This window comes from Gallus gallus, chromosome 1 (assembly GCF_016699485.2).
Source record: "Gallus gallus isolate bGalGal1 chromosome 1, bGalGal1.mat.broiler.GRCg7b, whole genome shotgun sequence".
NCBI classification, from domain to species: Eukaryota; Metazoa; Chordata; class Aves; order Galliformes; family Phasianidae; genus Gallus; species Gallus gallus.
In genome coordinates this window covers 136,436,274-136,455,002 of record NC_052532.1, presented here as the reverse complement: position 1 = coordinate 136,455,002, position 18,729 = coordinate 136,436,274, and the positions used below count along the sequence as shown (strand labels likewise).

Genomic DNA, 18,729 nt, shown 5'->3' with positions numbered 1-18,729 from the left:
AGTGACACGGTAACACACAACTGACATAACTGTGAACTTCAGCTGCTGAACACTGGGGAAAAGCTTGTGAAAACAGCTTAAGAAAAAGCTAAGAAACGTTCTGTTGTTTTGCATCTCCATGGCAAATAACTTGAGGTTAAATTTCTTTTGAACACTGCCCGAGCAAAACTCAGAAACCACTGACTGAAAGATGTTCCCCGTAAGGAGCTCTGATTAGCAAGCAGACTTAGAAGAAGCACAGTTTAAAAGTCTTACAATGACACAAACTAAGGGTGTAATAATGTGGTTAGGGATTCTGGATGTAAACAAGTTGGTTACATCAGCAAAAGCTTTATGAGTAGCAAAGGTGGATTCCATATTATATACGAAGCATATACGTATAAGCTAGCTAAATTTGGCTCTCTCATTTCTCTCTACTCTTCTGCACAAGTGTACAAGTTAACACTGATAATCAGGAAGTGGAATTAAATAGTTCCAACAGAGCTAAATCCATTCAAGGTTTACTAGTCAACATGCCTTGAAATTTTCAAATATACATCGGTAAAGTGGAAGACCTCAGGCAGGAAGAGATACATACTTCAAGAGTCATAAAAGCAGAATACAATTCCTTTAGTAAGGAGGAATTTTACAGATCCTGCATGCATGATCAGGAAAACTGTGAATGAGAAGCGCAAGGCAGATTTCTGAATACCCTAAGAAAATAAGGCAAATCAAAGCCAAAGCATAAACAGGGCCATCCACTGTGCTCACACATCAAAGGCTACAGACACTCTCTTGCAGCACAAATACAGTACTCAGACAATTTTAAGTACTCTCCCCCAGCATGCATGTTAACTGTCAGGATTAGGAGCCAACTACTCTGCCACAGTCGGGCTGCTGGCCGTGCCTGCTTAAGTGTTTTAATCACACATTCAGTGCAGTGTGTAAATACCTTTACTAGCAGGTTGCAAGGAGGATGTGCTTGTCCAAAAGGCCATTGGATTAGATTTAAAAAGGCTAAAATTAAATCCTAAAAAATAAATTGTTTGAATAGAAATGTTTAACTGAAATTTTCAAGGGGGGAAAACAAACTTATCCAAGTTCTGGAAGCATTCTACGTTTACACATCACAGTAGGAAAACTCACATTTAATGCTATACAAGCTTATCCAACCCCCTATGAATAAACTGCAGTCAACATCTCTAGTATCTCACTTAGTGTATTATAGTTAAGAAGCAGTTTGAGACTGATATATAAACTAAAATGCACCATCTGGTGAAATAGTCCTGCAATGGGAGGAAGCAGTGCATGAAGTTCTCTATCAGTACAACACTAGCAAATCCCCGTCTTTGCACAAAGATACCAGAGCACAATACAGTGAAAGCACTGCAGCCACTGCTTCTGCAAGCTCATCTTTGAGCTAGTATCAGAGCCTGCATAACTGAGGATGTAATCACAGGATCTCTTTTCAAGACAAGAAAAAAAGACAACTGGTGTGACTTAGGCTGTGCACTGGAAATTGCTCAGACCACTCATGGAAGACTTAAAGCAAACGTACCAAGTGTAGTTTCAGAGTACCCGTCCACACAGTCACAGGGATCATTCGAGTTTAAGCTTAAGCACAAGTGGTGTTCTCGTAGTTTACCAGTCAGAGCGAGGCCTGCACACACACACACTACTGGTTCAATCCCCAAAATGCACTTTCAGCACTTAACCCTGGCATTTTTAACAATGCTTTATCCAAATCCCAAAATCCTACAGGCAATTCTCTTCCTCATTACAGAGTAACCCTGAATCCTGCAGAAGGCACCTTTGTATTTCTATGTGCAAATACCTACAACTTCATATTCACTCCAGTTGAAAGTCTGCAATTCGAAGATTCACAGACGTGCATTACAACTGAAAGAAACTCCATAGTACTAAGACAGAAGAAGCAATACAATGACCAGCATTAATAAACGACTGACTCATGAGTTGCACACTTGAATAAATTTCTAGTTCAATTAACACTCACCTTGCTCCAGAATTTTAAATGAGAAGTTGGAGGGCCCATCTTGTGCTGCAGGGGCCAGGCTAGATGCCTTGCTGTCTTGAGGTGCACTACAGCTTTTGGGTGGTTCAGTTACTCCTGTTTTTTTCTGCTCTGCTTTCTGAGATGATGAAATACTGTCTGCGCTTTTTCTTGGGGGATTGAAGCTGAATCCAAAGAGGGAACCGGTGGCTGAAGTATTTCCAAATGTGAATGTCTTTGACTTTTCATTACTGAAAATGCTCTTGACAGATTCAGATCCAAATACAAACTTTGGAGGAGAAACCACTGTTTTTGTTGGTGTTTCAGAGGTACTTGATACCTCTAAAGCTTCTACAGTGGCATCAGAAGCATCGTTACCATGGCTAAGGTCAGTTCTTTCCCTTGTAGTTTCTTCCAGCACAGCCACAGCATTCTTACCACAAGGAGATGTATTGGCTGTATTTGTACGAGAAACATGAGGTGTTATCAATGTGCCTTTCTCTTGGGCTTGCTTTGCTTCATCAAAAGTTTGCTTAAATGAGTCTGCAACATCCTGCAGTTTGAACCGCACGGCGAGCAGCTCTACTTTCCTTTCCCCATCTGCAAAATCGCATGCAGTCCACACCCATGCTCTGTCAGATCCTTTCATTTGTTGCATATTCATATCTGGTGTTATTCTGTGGTTGGCACAGAGCTTTAGTACTTGATCCCTTCTCATTACTATACGTGCTTGTTTGCTGTCATAGTTCTGCAGTATCTTGATGTCCCCAATACCTCTCTCCTTCCACTGATTTGTGTCTTTATCGTATCTATAGAGTTTAGCTCTATGACTGAATACAACTTGCTCATTTTCCTCGCCACTAGTCACTTCCACAAGGTCAGGAAGAGGTACTACGGGTTCAAAGTACTGTCCATCTCTCTCTTCTTCTTGAGTAAGATCAGAATCTTCATCTGTGCCCACAGATGTTCCACTCTGGTTCTGCTTGGCAGGAGATTTAGATGGACTCAAAGCAGATTTAAAGCTGAAATTAAAGCCTGCTGTAGACTCTCCAAATCTGAACAGATTTTTCCTTACAGGGCTACTTGCAAGAGGTGATGCATATACAGAGCTACTTAAACTGTCATCCAATACTTCTTCACGCAACTCACTGTTACTCCACTCCACAGCCGGCCCAGTACCTTCAGCATGTGGCTTTGCAACGCAATCAGAAGTACTACCGGCACAAGCAGAGTTTACATTTTCTTCTTCTGCTATTTTAGTTTTATCATCTGTCAGAAATGTTTTGAGGTCTTTTAAGCCGCTCTTCATTTCTTCCGCTTTCTGTATAAGCTGAGCTGTCCTGCCTGTATCAACAAGTTTATGGGGTGTCTGCAGTGGTATATCTAGTAGCAGCTTCTGACATTCTTCAAACTTCTGTTTGAACTCCTCAGCCTGCTCTGGTGTTTTGAACTTTGCTGCCAGCTGTTCCAGCTTTGCATCACCATCAGAGAAATCACTGGCCATCCACATCCAGGCTTTGTCTGAGCCCGACAGCTGTTTCAAGTTCATTGTTGTTGTTATCCAGTGATTTGCACACACCTTCAGTACCTGCTCACGTCGCATCAGTATTCTTACTTTGCCGTTAACTTCATTTTTAAGAATCTTCAGGTTGCCCACCCCACGTTCTTTCCACTGGCTTGTTTCTGGATCAAACCTGAATAGCTTTACTCTTTGGGAGTACAGCACTTTCTCATCTTCCTCTCCTGTAAACGGTTCTACTTTCTCAGGCATTTGAACTATTGGTTCAAAATGGATATCATCACTGTCCTCAGTCTTGTATACATCATCATCCTTCTCACCAAGATCAGCAGAGGTGCTTGCTTTGTGACCAGTTTTAGAAGCCTTTGAAGAAAACAGCTGTTCACCCGCACCTGAGAAGCCTTCAAAGTTAGGGTCTTTTTTGCCAAACTGAAAGCCTTCACTGGGGGTGCTTTTTGCAAGATCAGCAAAAGTAAAAGTACTACTGCTGTTTTGGCCAAAAGTAAACTCGTCCTTGTCCTTGTCTGCTGTTTCTTGAGACTGGAGTCTAACTCCACTACTTGAAGGCAGTTCATTTTTGTCTTTTTCATCAATGCTTTTCAAGTCTGTTGTACACTCTTTGGGTGGATCATCTTTCTTAGCAGTACTTTTATTGGATTCCTGTATGCCAAATTTAAATCCACCTGGAGGCATCAACATTGAAAAGTTAAATCCTTCCTTTGAAGGCTTTGCTTCAGCATCTGCAAGATTCTGAAATGTAAATGCTGGTGTTTTCCCTTGATCAGCATGTCCAAACTTAAAGCTTTTTCCTAAGAATTCACACTTAAAACCTGTTCCCAGCTGTCCTGCAACAGGTTCAGATGATTTATTTTTCAAATCAGAAGTAAACAATGAAGCATTACTGGTAGGCTTACTAGATGGATTTGGTGTTTGGCAAGCTACACAAGCTGGTGAGGAGCTTTCGTTCCTTACAAGACAAGTATTACAATCCCACTGTCCTTCCTTTTTACCGAAAAGCTCTGCGAATGCATTTTTCTGTGGTTTACTTGCATCAGCAGCAGAACCAAAGCTGGGAGCAGGAAGCGCCTGAACAGCAGATACTGGCACATTTGCTTGACTTTGAGAGTTAGGACTCTGACAAGAATGACAGTTTTCATCATTTGCTTCATTCTGGACGAGGCATACAGAGCAGTTCCACTGACCTTTCAGTGAAAAAGCAGTCCCCAAGTCACTCTGGGTGGTCTTTGGAGCATCCACATGTTCAAGTTTAAAGGAAAATTGCTGAGGAGATACTTCTGAATTAGTTTTGCTTGGATTCTGGCAGGCAATACATTTAGTGGCAGTAGGTTCATTTCTTACAGAACAGATGTTACAGTCCCACTGACCTTCCTTTTTAGCAAAGGCGGATCCAAATTTCTCCTGTGTGGCACTACCACTGGCTTTCAAACTCGCAGCAGATTCAGTTACTGGGATGCCACGTGTTTCCCACATATCTGGATTTGGGCTTTGGCAAGAGGCACAGTTCTTCGCAGTTGCTTCATTCCGAACTAAGCATACTTTACACTCCCATTGATTCTTCTTCAAGGGAGACTGCCCAAACCCGCCAGAAGAATAGGTTTGTATGGCTTCCTTTCCAAATGAAAAAGTGGCAGGGGCAGTTGAAGTTGATGTAAAACTGCCTTTGCTATCAGATTCACTGGTCACACTGTCTTTTGAGAACTGAAATACGGAGTTCAAGATCCCTAATGTGGACCCGCTAGACTCCTTGACATCTTGATTTGTTGTCTCTTTAGCAGTTCCAGTGCTTTGAGCCATGGATGCATCAGCACTTGATCCCAAGGTTTTCAATGTATGCTGACACTCCTCAAACTTACTCTTGAAAAGTATTGCTTCCTCTGGTGTTTTAAATCGAATTGCAAGCTGTTCTGGCTTCGGCAACTCATCTGCATAATCTAAAGCATGCCATACAAATGACCTATCTGATCCAGCATTTGGAGTTAATTTCATATCAGTATTTATGTAGTGATTTGCACAGATTTTTAGTACTTGGTCCCTTCTCATTAAGAGACGGAATTTGCCAGATACTTTGTGTTTAAGTATTTTCACATTTCCAATACCTCTTTCTTTCCATTCTTTAGATTCAGCATCAAACCGGAAGAGTTTAGCTCTGTTGCAGAAGAACTCTTCTTCATCTTCCTCGCCTGTCTTTACTTCAATCTTGTCAGGGAGTGGCACCACAGGGTCAAAATGAGGTCCATCATCATCCTCATCTCCACCATGGGTGCTTCCTCCTTCTGTTTCATGACTTCTATTGGCCAAGTCAGAATTTGGTGTCATAAATAACTGCTTGCTTGGTTCTTGGAAGTTAAACATATCGCTCTTCTCAAAAGCCAGGTTTTTATGTGCATTTTGTCCTGCGCTTTCTGTAAAAGAGACACCTGAAGAATGTTTATTACAGAAACTGAAGACATTTCTTTGGCCATTTGCATGACTGTTAGATCCTTTTTGTTCAATGCATCTCTCATCTGGTAAAGGTTTGTCTGATGTTAAAAGCTTCAGAAGGCGCTCACTGCTATTAAAAGCTCCATTAGCAGGCTGTGTGGCAGCTAGAGGAGAAGAAAAGGTAAAGTCTCCATCATTAGATTTGAAGTTAGTGTTGAATTTAAAGGTTGTTGGCTGAGGTGGCTTTGATCCTTCAGCTGTACCTGGCTGCCCAAATTTAGCTTTTGAAAATTCTACCACTTTGGATTCTGCAGGTTTTAAAGTTGCGGGAGCAACCGAAGGTTTTGTGAAATAGCCTGGTTCAGGTAGTGGTGGATTTGAGCTCGCCTGTGGAACACCATAGTTGTAGTAATCATCAGCTCCACGAGGAGAAATGATTCCGGCAGCAGGAGCATCAAAACGCAAAGGGGTACCATAGATGTCTTGAGGAAACACACAAGCAGAAGTGTTTTGCAGAGGTGGCGTGTGGATTGGTTGCTGATAAGCATATATATGTTGCTGAGGTGCAAGTCTGTTCATGCCATAGACGGGTGCCTAAAGAAAAAACACAATTACTTGGTTGTGGAAAAGGAGAAAAAGCTCTTAGGACGCTAAAGCCCATGCAACATGTTCTCTTAATAACAAGGAGTACTTTAAAATGAGATTTCAACTCTAAACAGTTTAAACTAAAATCATACGTTCAAAACTTGAACGGTAGATGAAAACATGGATTGGAGATAAGCGTAAGCTGAATGAACTCATTTTTCCTTAGTATCAAAAAAGTCATAACCACCAAGTCCCCATACTATTTTCGGGAAAAGAACATTGCAGACACAGAGCAAAGCATGTATTTTAGCACCTTAAGAATGTGCTTTGCTGGCTGTTTCTCCCAAACCCCACACCCCAAAGATTAGCTGATGATGAATCTTTCTGCCTGTCTCCAGCAGACCTCCAGTTTAGTACATGCTATCTAGGGAACCGCAGTTATATCCAGCTACACACAGAATCACAAACAGTAGTTTTAAATAAATCAGTAGAAATGGCTGGAGCGGATACATTTGTCCTCACCTTTGTTGGTGTTACATTGGTTGCAGCAGTTCTTAGAAGATACTGCGAGTTATAAGCAGGTGATTGGCTATAATAAACAGATGGGCCAGTGGTAGCAACTGAAAAAGAACACCAAGAAAAGAGTTTATATCCAATTATTGTTACTGACTTGAATGAACTTTCCCCAGTTTTACTCATTCATCTCAGAACACCGATGAAAGGATTTAAGAAATCTTACTCCGTTAAGCTAAGTGTTTAATTAACAATTCAGCATCAACTCACCCGTTAAAGGAGCTTCATGAAGATTTTGTGCTCTCTGATAGCCATCTGACACAGTATCTGTTCCATAGCTTTCAGCAGGCCACCGATGAGATGACACACTTACACTGGAACTATTAAGTTTCATTTCTTGCATTTCATTCTATTGAAGAGTGTTTCAGTTAAGAGAAGGTAAATGTATTACCACAGATATTTGAAGAAAACCTAAGGAATGATCCCTACGCTCCGTCCCTACTTAAAAGCACGTTTGAAGTCAGAGGAAAAAAAAAAAACCCAAGAGTTAACTGCTGCAATAATCCACCATCTGCCCATGCTGTACAAAACTGAGACTGTTCCCTGAAGCTAGAAAGAAAAAACCCAGAACCAAGAGGACAATAGCTAAGCTGAAGAAAGCAGAACTTCCTGCACACGCAATCCTCAGAAAGATTACCTCATACAAATGAGTACCAAATCAGAGTTTGTAGGCAACACAGCATTACTCTTGTACACCAGTTAAGCAGATGTTTACAGCAGTTATCTTCGCTGAGTTAACTGGCAGTCCACTAAGTGAAGCTTAGTTCAATGCTGGGTCACAATGTACTCTCAAAAACAACAACAACAAAATCAACTGCTCTGCATTGAATATAGTGACAAAAGTTGTTTACCTTTAAAGCTTCCACTTGCTGACACAGCATTTGAAGTAAGGACTTGTGATCTTCTGCCCACTGAGGGAGAGTCTTAGGAGAAAACTGGAAAGAAAAAAAAAGCTTATTGAACTTCGAGTTTTTATTCAAATATAACACATACCTAAAACATTAACTGGCTACCATACCTTGTAGGTATTAGTTGGTGAGAAAGATAACTTTTTAGGTGATGGAATTGGATGTTTTACTTCCAGGTGTGCAGCTTGTGCGATATTTCTGGAGGCAAGACTTTCCCCTTCCTCATTCCCACCAAGCTCCTGGATCACTGTGTTCAGCATCTCTGTTACAGTTTCAATAGATACTGGCAGCTAGAAATATATTTGAAAAGCACGTCATGACTGCAATCCTTCCTCAGAGCAAGAGACTGTGTTCTGATCTACGGCTGAACAGTTCACAAGGCTTTCTTTACAGTAATCCCAGGTGGTTTTCTTGTTGCTTTTCCCACAGAAAACCCCCACATCAGTTAAAATAAACATAAGAGGACAACTCACACAATCATTAGTTCTATTTGGAAACTATGTACATCACTGAAAAGACAGGGAGCAAAAGCTATTTGTTTACACAAAAGCTCTCATCTACACAGAGTCAAAAACATTTCATAACCTGATACCTTCACAGAAGCTTCCCCACAAATATCAGCCTACTGGAGAAAAGCAAGTTATGTGTCTTGAAGGAACACAGTAAGTTTAACTGGCCACCAAGCAATGTCAGTTTTACAAAGTCAGACTTGAAAGCAAACTCTTTCAATCTGCAACAGTAAGCTAAACCATGCCATCTCTCCAAACAAGCTGCTAAGCAGGAATTACTTACTTTGTCAGCTACTGACGGATCAGAGGAGCTTTCATCAATGATCTTCATCAAGTAATGCTTTCTTTTCAGAAGATAGGTTTTGTGTTCTTCTTGTTCTTCTGGCAACATATCATCGTTCTCAAGCTCCTCTGCCTTTCTTTGGCAAAGCTAAGCAACAGTATATTGATTAATAAGAATCGGTCGGAATGCAACTGAAAGAAAAGCATTCTGAGGTAATGCCATTTATAAACTTACAACGGCAAGATTCCAGTACGCAACCACATTCTTAATAGATTCAAAAGCTAATAAAGCATCATCAGTTTTGCCTTCAACTGCATCCAACATTGCAAATGCTATATATGCCTCTTCTTCATAGGCTGCCACCTGAAAGACCTACGACCAGAGCAAAAGACAAGTCAAATATAACATCTATGGGGATACTTGGAACAGTCAGTGACTGTAAACATTGAGGAAGTAATCAGCCAGGAGGAGGTCACTAACAGTACCAGTTCTCCTGCATTACAGGAAAACAGCTTTTCAAGAAAGCTGGCACTAAGGGAGTTCAGTGTCTTCCAATCAGATAGTTTTAAAACTAAGGAAACCTCAGCTGAAAGATACCACTAAATCTCATCCTTAGCAGTCTTACAGCAACACCAGTATTCAGTCGTACAATGACAACGTATTCTATTCAGTTGGACAATGATAAAAAAAAAACCCATCAACCAAAAAACCAACCAACCAAAAAACAAGCTCACAACCAATTTATCTGTAAGCCTGTGACATACAACCCCTCTTCCTCTCATCTCTGAAGAATCAATCTGTACCTGAATGTCCACACTATGGAAGTGTTTGAAGAGAGGATCGGTAGGTTCAGGAATACTTTTGTGCTTCTTGATAGTTTTCAAACTAAGCAAGGTTTTCTTCCAGTAGTACACACTTCTTCCAATGTATTCTTTCTGGTCATAAAAGGAGTTAAGACTAACGCCCTGTTGAAGAAGACAAATTGAAAGTATCTCAGAAAATGCAAACAAAACAGTAACCATACTTTTTCGTCTCTGATGCAGTTGTTTTCTTAAGAAGTTTCAAGACCTTTTCTCTCACGCTTGTGATGAATTTCAGGAGGTCTCCCTATCGCATCACAGAAAGTAACACACAGGTAGAAAATAACGTTACTTTTACCTGTGCTGCTAAGAGAGTAGTGACAGAGAGAGTACTCGTCAGCTGAGGCAGTTGCTGGAGTCATCCTCTCAAAATTAGCAGCAGGTCTCAATACTACATTCTCATCTGATTTTATTTAGTTATTTAGTTCTGTGAAGTTTGCAATATCAGAGAAAAACAGACAGTACTTACATACAAACAACCTGAACTTACTGTTTTTTGCAGGCTTCTTGCCCAGTGTATCATTAAGGCAGGCTGAAGGCCGTGTTTCTCCAGGGCTCGCAGAGTACTTAAGCCATGCTGTACAAGCAGCTTCAGTTTTGGTGCCGAGTCTGGTCTGAACAGCAGGAGAAATATTCCTCAATTAGCAGTCACTCTTTTTCATCTGCTCACAAGCCATGTGATTGAGGAATAGAACAAGCAGTTTCAGTCCTAAGCTAGCTCTTCTTTACAAGTACACTATTAGAAATGTACAGCCCGTTTTTACAAAGTTCTTAAGCATCTCACACCCCGACAGCAACAGAGCTTTAACACTTAAAGGAAGTCAAAACAAAGGATCTACTTTTACACAGCCTAGGGGAATCCATTCAGAAGCCATCTCAAAGGCTGTTTCAAGTATTATTTCCAAACTGAAGAAGCCTTACGTTGTTTTTTTCTGCATAAGAGTACGAACAGCATCCCACCAGGATCTCTGCTTCTCAGTGGAGTACTGTTTGCACAGCAGCAGTGGTAAGAAAGGAGGCTGATGTGTGCCATAGTGAGTATTAAACTTCTCTTGCAGTTGTAAGTTGCTGGTGAACACCATCCCGAGTAAAAAAACCTGGTTTAGTAAAAATAAACCAACAAAAGGTATTAGGTACCAAAAAAAAAAAATGCACTTAAATGCACTTAAGAACTTGGAAAGTTTACTTACTTCAAGGTCCAACAGGCAAATGGATTCGGGAGCATCTGTTTCAAGTCTTGATGTCTCTTGGGGCAAGTGAAAAAGCTGTTTCAACAATTTACGCAGTGGGAATAACACTGACATAGAATTCCACTGCAAGCCAAGCCACACAAGGTGCTGGAGACTACCACAGTGCATTCGAACAGCACCTGTGCAAAAACAAAAACTGTTAGAAGCTCGGAACTGAGGACCTGCGTCCCACCAAGGAAGACCTGGATCTCAAAGCTGGGTTTCCATTACAAGAGAACTAAGGAGCTCTGAATGCTTCTCCCATCAAAGGGCTTCTCCAGCAGCCTCCTCCCACCTGCCTGCCCCTGCCTAACAAGTTGGAACTAAAAATTTTCAAGTAAGATGTAGCATTCTTCAAGTGATTTCTGCACCTGTTTATACTGTACAAATAACGTCTGAAGAAGCAATACCTACTTCATACAAATGCACAACCAAAGTAGATTAATACTTCACCTTTTTTGTCAAAGCAAAAAAGAGAGATAATATCACACACTTTTCTAGTGGGGAAAACCTTTAGCCTACACGCAGTAAGCACAAACCAGGTTTTAAATTTTGTATTATGTATTTTAAAACATTAATGAACAAACGTTTGCACTAAACGTTTGGATTGAGTGCACCGTCACTAAGTTTGCAGACGACACCAAGCTGGGAGGGAGTGTTGATCTGCCAGAGGGAAGAAGGGCACTACAGAGGGACCTGGATAGACTAGATCAACGGGCCAATGTTAACGGTATGAGTTTCAATAGGGCCAAGTGTCAGGTCCTGCATTTTGGTCACAATAACCCCAAGCAACCCTACAGGCTTCGGGAGGTGTGGCTGAAAAGCTGCCTGATGGAAAGGGACCTTGGTGTACTGATGGACAATTGGCTGAATATGAGCCAGCAGTGTACCCAGGTGGCCAAGAAGGCCAATGGCATCCTGGCTTGTAACAGGAATGGTGTAATGAGCAGGACTAGGGAAGTCATCCTGCCCCTGTACTCGGCATTGCTGAGGCCTCACCTCGAGTACTGTGTTCAGTTTTGGGCACCTCAGTACAAGAAGGACATGGAGGTACTGGAGCAGGTCCAGAGAAGGGCAACGAGGCTAGTGAAGGGCTTGGAAAATCAGCCCTATGATAAGAGGCTGAGGGAGCTGGGGCTGTTTAGTCTGGGGAAGAGGAGGCTGAGGGGAGACCTTATTACTCTCTTCCAGTACCTGAAAGGTGTTTACAGTGAGAGTGGGATAGGTCTCTTCTCACTTGTGACAGGTGACAAGACAAAGGGAAATGGCCTCAAGTTGCGCCAAGGCGAGTTTACACTGGACATCAGGAAACACTTCTTTACAGACGTGGTGGTTAAACACTAGAATAGGCTCCCCAGCAAGTGGTTGAGTCACCATCCCTGGATGTGTTTAAGAGCCGTTTGGATGTGGTGCTCAGAGATATGATTCAGCAGAAAGTTGTTAGAGTTATGGTACTAAGGTTAGGCTGCTGTTGGAATTGATGATGTTTGAGGTCCTTTCCAACCTGAATAATTCTATGATTCTAAGATTCAGAGAGCCCATAGAAACACAAACTTTGATTTTATATATAAAATTTAAATATATTTAAAAAAAGGAAGGGCCATAAGCCTTATTGCTTTGCATCCTTATCAGCAGTTTCACACTGAATAGCCTACATACTTTTGACAACTAACAGCTAAGCAGAAGACTACTAGTATTCCACTCTTGTTACACTCAAATTCAAAGCCAGCCTTCATCATCAAGCTAAGCTTAAAAATGGAAAGATCTCATCAGTTCACAGCTCATCCTGGACTTACTTGACTTTTGTGCCTGTAACCTGTATTCACAGATGACATGTAAATAAGTACGTGTCTTCCTATTAGCACTTACTAGTGTACAAACACTAAAAGCTACACAGGCAGCTTCAACTGGAAGTGAATCAGAGCGGACCAGAAGACAACAGTGTGCAAGCGGGAAGTACGTGAGAAATTCTTCAGAACCTGGCACGACGATACTGCCTCTCAGCTACAGCTGAAAGCCAAACCTCTGGCAAATCACTCCCCGAGAAGGGCAACGGTGAGCAGCTATTACAGACACTTGTCTTTTGGGGCAAACGAAGCATTTGTACAAGAACCTCTAACACACAGTCACGATTATGCTGAGTTTAAGCAACTTCTCTTACCAATATCGTATTTACTCAGTTCTCCTTGCGCTGGTGCTTGCGTACTGACATCTCCCATATCATCTGTGCCAAGGAAAGACCTCTCTCGAGAAGCCCCACTCCCAAACAGGCCTTCAAACAACGTAAATAAGCCACTTTTGTTTGCAAAAGATTCCACAATCTCTTTCAAGAAGTCTTCCTTGCCGTGGCTTAAGTTCAGCAACATGTGACCTAGAAAAATGGAATGTCACATGAGAACACTCAACTGAATCAAGGACAACACGATTTGATGCAGTGGGTACTCCTTGCTACTCGAGGCTGGGAATCAAGATACCCCCTTACGATATTTACAAATTTCTAAGCTAGGCTCTCCCTACAGTTAAGTCCGTGTTTTCGCATGTGGGCTGACAGCAGTCCCAAGGCATTCTTAAATCCAGTTCCCCAGAAGTGCTACGTATTTTTAGTATAAGGGCACCGCAACTGTCTTCAATTGTCAGTAGCTGTCAGTCTCATCTATTCAGGAACAATTCAGCCTGAGGCCTGGTGTTTTCTTTGTTTGCATCTCGAGCCCACAGGATAGTGCAAACTGAAGAAGACTGCCCAATCTTTTCACACACACACACACACACACACACACACAAAAAAAAAAAAAAGAAAGAAAAAAAGCAGCAAACCTGTTGGAAGAAAGAAGGGGACAAAAGCGATGGGAAAAGAGCAGTATTTTCTTTTACACTTGCGACTAGCAACGCTTACAAACAATATATTAGTAGGCAGAAACTAGCAGACTAGGAGACATGAAAAGTTACATTCGATCTTAGCGTCCGGCACATACAAAGAAAAAGCCCATTCCGTGTCAGGATCAAGCTGCTGTTTTGCTTTTCATACGTAGCCAAAACACAGAAAGTTCTATAGCAAGACACCAAGACACCAAACGCGTTCCTTAACAAGCCACTGACTCTGAAATTCACTACCCATAAGATTACAATGGAACTACGGAACATCTATCATTCTTCACTTCTATTACCAGACTGGCTTTTTCGGTCACAGGCCAACATTTCCAGCATATCTTGTCCAGTAGGATCTCCTTTTATTAGTTTTGACTTTGGTTTAGGGATCTGGCAAAGAGAGAAAAGAATCGTTACAGCTTCTTCACAACAAAAAGCACGTCACTTAATTTACGCGTAAAGGATAGGAAACAGGCTTGTTTCCTCCATGAAAAACACACAAGGTGACCAGTTGTAACAACCGCAAATAGTTTTAAGAGAACATTAGAGAAAGTAATGTTTGGAATGCAAGCGGTTGCGCAAAATGGAAAACTGATTTTCTTTCATAAAGCAAAGAGTTAAGCTTTATTAAAGAATTACCACTGCCCATGCCATAAGTACGTGAGAGCTACTCAGGTCACTCCCCTCCCTCCCATACCCATCACCTTAACATCAGTTATTTCAGCTGCCTTACAGAAAAGGGAAGAGTCTTTAGGGAATACAATCATTAGCCTTTAAGAGTCATTCTACTTCTGACAAGTGAAGCAGCTGATGAGCTGTTTTCTCCACACCACTTGAAATCTTCTCAAGAAGTGGGGAAGAGGAAGATTTGGTGAGGAGACAGCCTTAAAAACACTAGTTCAGTCTTGGAAGACAGCCGTTCAGTGCGTGCACAGCGAGAGCGTTCCAGAAGCGCAATCCCTACAGGCACAAACCGAACTGGGACTTACACAGAAACTTTTCAGATAACACAGCGCTGCGAGTTCACATGCATCTCTCCATCGTGCCTCGTTGTTCTGGGCCATTTTCAGCAGGAAAGTTCCAGCATGCATGTAGAAGTGTCCTTTCATCTCAAGGAAGGTACGAGACAGCTCATCAGGTCCATTCACATACGGTTTCACAGAGTGAAGCACGCGATCAAAACTAGAATGTAGAAAAGATGCCTCTTCAACAAAGTCCCGGTAAAAGCTATCACGTGCGTCAGGTCAGTGTTATTTAGCCGTGAATTAACTAATTTGAGCACTCAGCTGCTGAGCTCTGTTCACTGAAGTGAAATCAATACAAGTCAGTACGAAAGACAACGTAACGGAAATAAAGGAACACAGGTCTTCAATTACTTGGCTACAAACATTGGTTTGTACTATTCCAGCTGCGGCACAGACGGCATAGCTTGAAGTCAGCTGGAGTAGCTGGTCCTATCAGTCTTCCCTCAAGGAGAATGCAGGTGGCTTCCTATCTCCCATTTATACTAGACGCCTAAAATTCTCAGTTATTCCGGTATGTGCTGTATTAGCTTGAGCAGGGCAAAGCTGACCCACAAGCGTCTGTGAAACGTAAACTAGCTGACGTCAAGAACAACATTCTCACGCTGAAGATGACTGGCACAGAGTACCACCCAGTCTTCTCTGAGCCTTGGAGCTCAGACAGACACATCGCTAGGGGATCAAGCCTAGGAAGATTTTCTCTTTGCGGCAAGGACAGAGGAACTCCTCTCCCATCCACAAAATGGCTACTCGCTGAAAATGATGCCTCCTACACGTTCTGTAACCCAGAAACAATACTCAATTTCTCCTTTGTTGATAATACAGAAAAGTTAGAAGAATACCTTTCAAGCGCCCCTCTGCTTTCGCAAACATCTCTAGAAGCGAGCGTCAATTTAACCAAGCTAGAATAGGCCAGCAGATGATCTTTCTTGATAGCTCTCCAATCATTTTTATCAGGCTCCAAGTCTCGTACTGATTCAAGGTACTCCTAAATAAAGAAAGTGCATCAGAGAATAAGGAACCACCGTCCCTGATGGAGCTACTGAATCTAAGTTAGTACGGAAGCTAGAAACTAAACAACTCTGGGATTTTCTTGAACCTTCCAAGCAGATCATTGGTTTCAGCAGACGTTACATTTGAAGGAGTTAAGTCACTTGAGAATTAGCTGCCACCATAACCATACTAAGAGAATAGCACCACTTTCAAGGATATGGGAGGTTACGACAGGGTCCAAATATCATTAAATACCTCCAATGTCTTTATGACGCATGAACACCACTCCAAGCTTGAGTCGATAGGTATTTTCTTCTCCGCCTCCTGGCAGTGAAGCACAGCATCTCTTAATCTATTATTTGAACGGTAGAGAGCAACCAGTCTGATGTTAAGGTAGATATCATCCGGTCTCGCATAGAGTTCTGTTTGAATCATATCAAAGAGCTGATTCCATCCATCTTCACCTTTACGCTCCAGTAACTGCTCCTATCAAATACGAAGGCAACACGTTAAAATTGCCTTTCCCAAGAGAGCCTTTTCAGCAACTACATCACCTCACTGTTTTCTCACCGCCACTACAGACTACATTACTCCAACTACTCTGAAAAGTTAAGACTGTCAAACCGCTTGGCTCAAAGATGGCACACCTTGATACAAAACAGCTTGTCTAAAAATAAATAATAACCACACAAAAAACCCATCAAACACCACACCAAAAAGCCCAAAGCACAAGCCTCGAGACTTCAATTTCATTGCTGCTGTGCTACAGAAAACTAACGCCTGTACAAAAGTGAGATCGTGTGACTGAAAGCATTTACACAGTATTTGGGAATAACAGCATCTCCTGTGTTCTACAGTTCTCAACTCCAATGAAAAAACCTAGAAAGCAGTGCAGTCACATCATAGAGACAATACTTAACCTACCTCAACTTGACCTCTTGCATACTGTTATGAACATGGCTTTCCCTTTGCTTAAAGAAACTCAAGTTTCTTCTAGGCACAGAACAGAGATTAGAACTTGGAATTTACCTTCAATCTGTAAGCAGCTGGATTCCCAGGGAAGAGCCTGGCAGCTTTCTCAACCCAGTACTTGGCTCTTCCGTCAGTGATGTCGTTATTGCACAGTAACTCTGCAATCTTCAGTACAAGATCTTTCTGCATTGGATTCAGCTCCACGGATCGCTAGTTTTCCCCAGGCGCGCACACACAAGAAACAAGGTTACTAGGAACTTGATCTGGCAGTCCACATACATCAAAAAAGAAAATATGCCCCCCACTAAACAGACCTAGCAAGTCATATTACAACTATCAAGAAATACTCTCTTGCTACTTTCAGAAAAGCCTCCCTTTTGAAAGCCCACCCTTGCTTTGTAACACCCAGACAACCGCTGGAATTCACAACACCGTAAGAGAAATAAAAAGAATAAAAAAGCCCACCACGAACCAAAAACAAACAATACAACTGAAAACCACTCTCAGTCCAACCTTGTAGTAGCAGCTGGATTACTGCTTTCACCATCACCCCTACTACAGAATTCTACAGGGGTCAAAGCTTCTTCGTCCAAAGGGCAGAAGAACATCAGAGCAGGCAGCACAAAGATCAAGTCCATTTATGAAAGAATAAAGCAGGACATCAGGGAGATGAGTGAAGTGCTTACCTTGTAACACCCAAAAGCCTTTTCTATGTTATCCTGTGCTTCATAGACCTGTCCCAGAAACCTGTGAGCTTTGGGATCTCGCTCTTGGACGCTGAGATAAATAGATAGATATCTACAGAGCAAATAAAAAAAGAAAACAGAACAGAAGGGTCGGTATTCCTCCGTAACACAAGTCCCCCCACGCCCTGCAGCTAACGTGGACAGGAATTAATCTGTCTTACAGGACATCTAGCCCTATTCAGGCCTAGGTGCTTGATCTAGACCTTCAAGTAAGGAACAACATTATCTCTACGTGCACAGACGCTACATATCTGCCTGCAAGTACTGGCCTTGATTAAATAAAGCAGCAGTCCATAGAAACTGCAAGAAAAACGTCATACAATGGCATAAAAGGCATTCCAGCCAGACGAGTTCTTACAGCACCACGTGACTACCCATCCTTTAACTTGCTGTTGTAGGAAGCCTTAAATGGCACCAAATTCTCCCATTTACTGCTACCTTAAAGCAGCGTGACCGTGGCCTTGCTTTCTCCACTGCTTCACTTAGATTTCCTATTACACGTTCAAGAACACAACAACATACAGAACATTTATTACCTTTTCGCGAGTTCATATTCTTTTATTTCAAAATACAGCTTAGCAAAAAGGAATCCTTTCAACGATCTCTGAGGGGAAAAAATACGACAGGTACATTTTAGGCATACAGTACTTCTGAAGTAATTGAATACGGAGACCCTTCTTTCCAGGGATGCATAATGCTTCTAAAAGCTCCCTCACAGCTGACAGATCCAGTTCTCTCCCTGGACCCAGGGCTTTGATTTCCAGAGATACTGCATTAAGAAAATAACGTGTTTTTTTTCCCCAATAACTGGCAAAGGCTACCAAAGCAAAACTGAGGTTACTGGCCAAGCAAGCAAGTCTTTACACTTGTGACATTTCACAAACAATTCTGACTCAACAGAGAAGAACGGGGTCAGCTACATATAAGCTTTTTTTTCCTGCAACGTATCAACATCACAGAAGAAAGCAATGCCACAAATTAAGAGCCCAGCCCCTCCTGTCCCTGCTTCTGTCACCTTCCTCCCTTGCCTGCCCTGCCCTCTCTTTTGCCTCTTCTTTTTCTTTTTTTTAAATCCTCCCTTTTATTTCCCTGATCTACCCTTCAATCAATACCTTTGGAGAGGTACGTTCCACCTTTCACTCACAGAGTGCTCGAGTTCACTTGGAATGGTAACATCACAAGTGAGTTACTGCACTGAAGAAACACATTTTCACCCGTGTGAATGAGCTGGAG

At 42.0% G+C, this 18,729-nt stretch overlaps 1 protein-coding gene across 22 annotated transcripts in view; it reads right to left on the bottom strand.

Annotated features, from left to right (window-relative positions):
* LOC776067 (E3 SUMO-protein ligase RanBP2-like) overlaps positions 1-18,729 on the bottom strand; it is a 68,353-nt gene that overhangs the window by 8,880 nt on the left and 40,744 nt on the right. The window contains exons 2-21 of one of the 22 annotated variants that reach the window (XM_025146676.3): positions 18,033-18,100; positions 17,437-17,548; positions 16,808-16,960; positions 16,034-16,264; positions 15,628-15,773; positions 14,753-14,945; positions 14,063-14,153; positions 13,060-13,269; positions 10,860-11,038; positions 10,591-10,766; positions 10,160-10,283; positions 9,613-9,774; positions 9,044-9,181; positions 8,810-8,956; positions 8,128-8,307; positions 7,961-8,044; positions 7,320-7,458; positions 7,059-7,156; positions 1,994-6,545; positions 932-1,009 (exon numbers count right to left, since the gene is read on the bottom strand). The exons of 14 other annotated variants lie outside the window; for them this stretch is intronic. In XM_025146676.3, coding sequence (XP_025002444.2) covers positions 932-1,009; positions 1,994-6,545; positions 7,059-7,156; positions 7,320-7,458; positions 7,961-8,044; positions 8,128-8,307; positions 8,810-8,956; positions 9,044-9,181; positions 9,613-9,774; positions 10,160-10,283; positions 10,591-10,766; positions 10,860-11,038; positions 13,060-13,269; positions 14,063-14,153; positions 14,753-14,945; positions 15,628-15,773; positions 16,034-16,264; positions 16,808-16,960; positions 17,437-17,548; positions 18,033-18,100 — 7,261 coding nt within the window. The remainder of the gene's footprint in view (positions 1-931; positions 1,010-1,993; positions 6,546-7,058; positions 7,157-7,319; positions 7,459-7,960; positions 8,045-8,127; positions 8,308-8,809; positions 8,957-9,043; positions 9,182-9,612; positions 9,775-10,159; positions 10,284-10,590; positions 10,767-10,859; positions 11,039-13,059; positions 13,270-14,062; positions 14,154-14,752; positions 14,946-15,627; positions 15,774-16,033; positions 16,265-16,807; positions 16,961-17,436; positions 17,549-18,032; positions 18,101-18,729) is intronic. 7 more of the 22 variants (XM_046906276.1, XM_040662501.2, XM_040662502.2 and 4 more) reach the window with 7 other exon arrangements.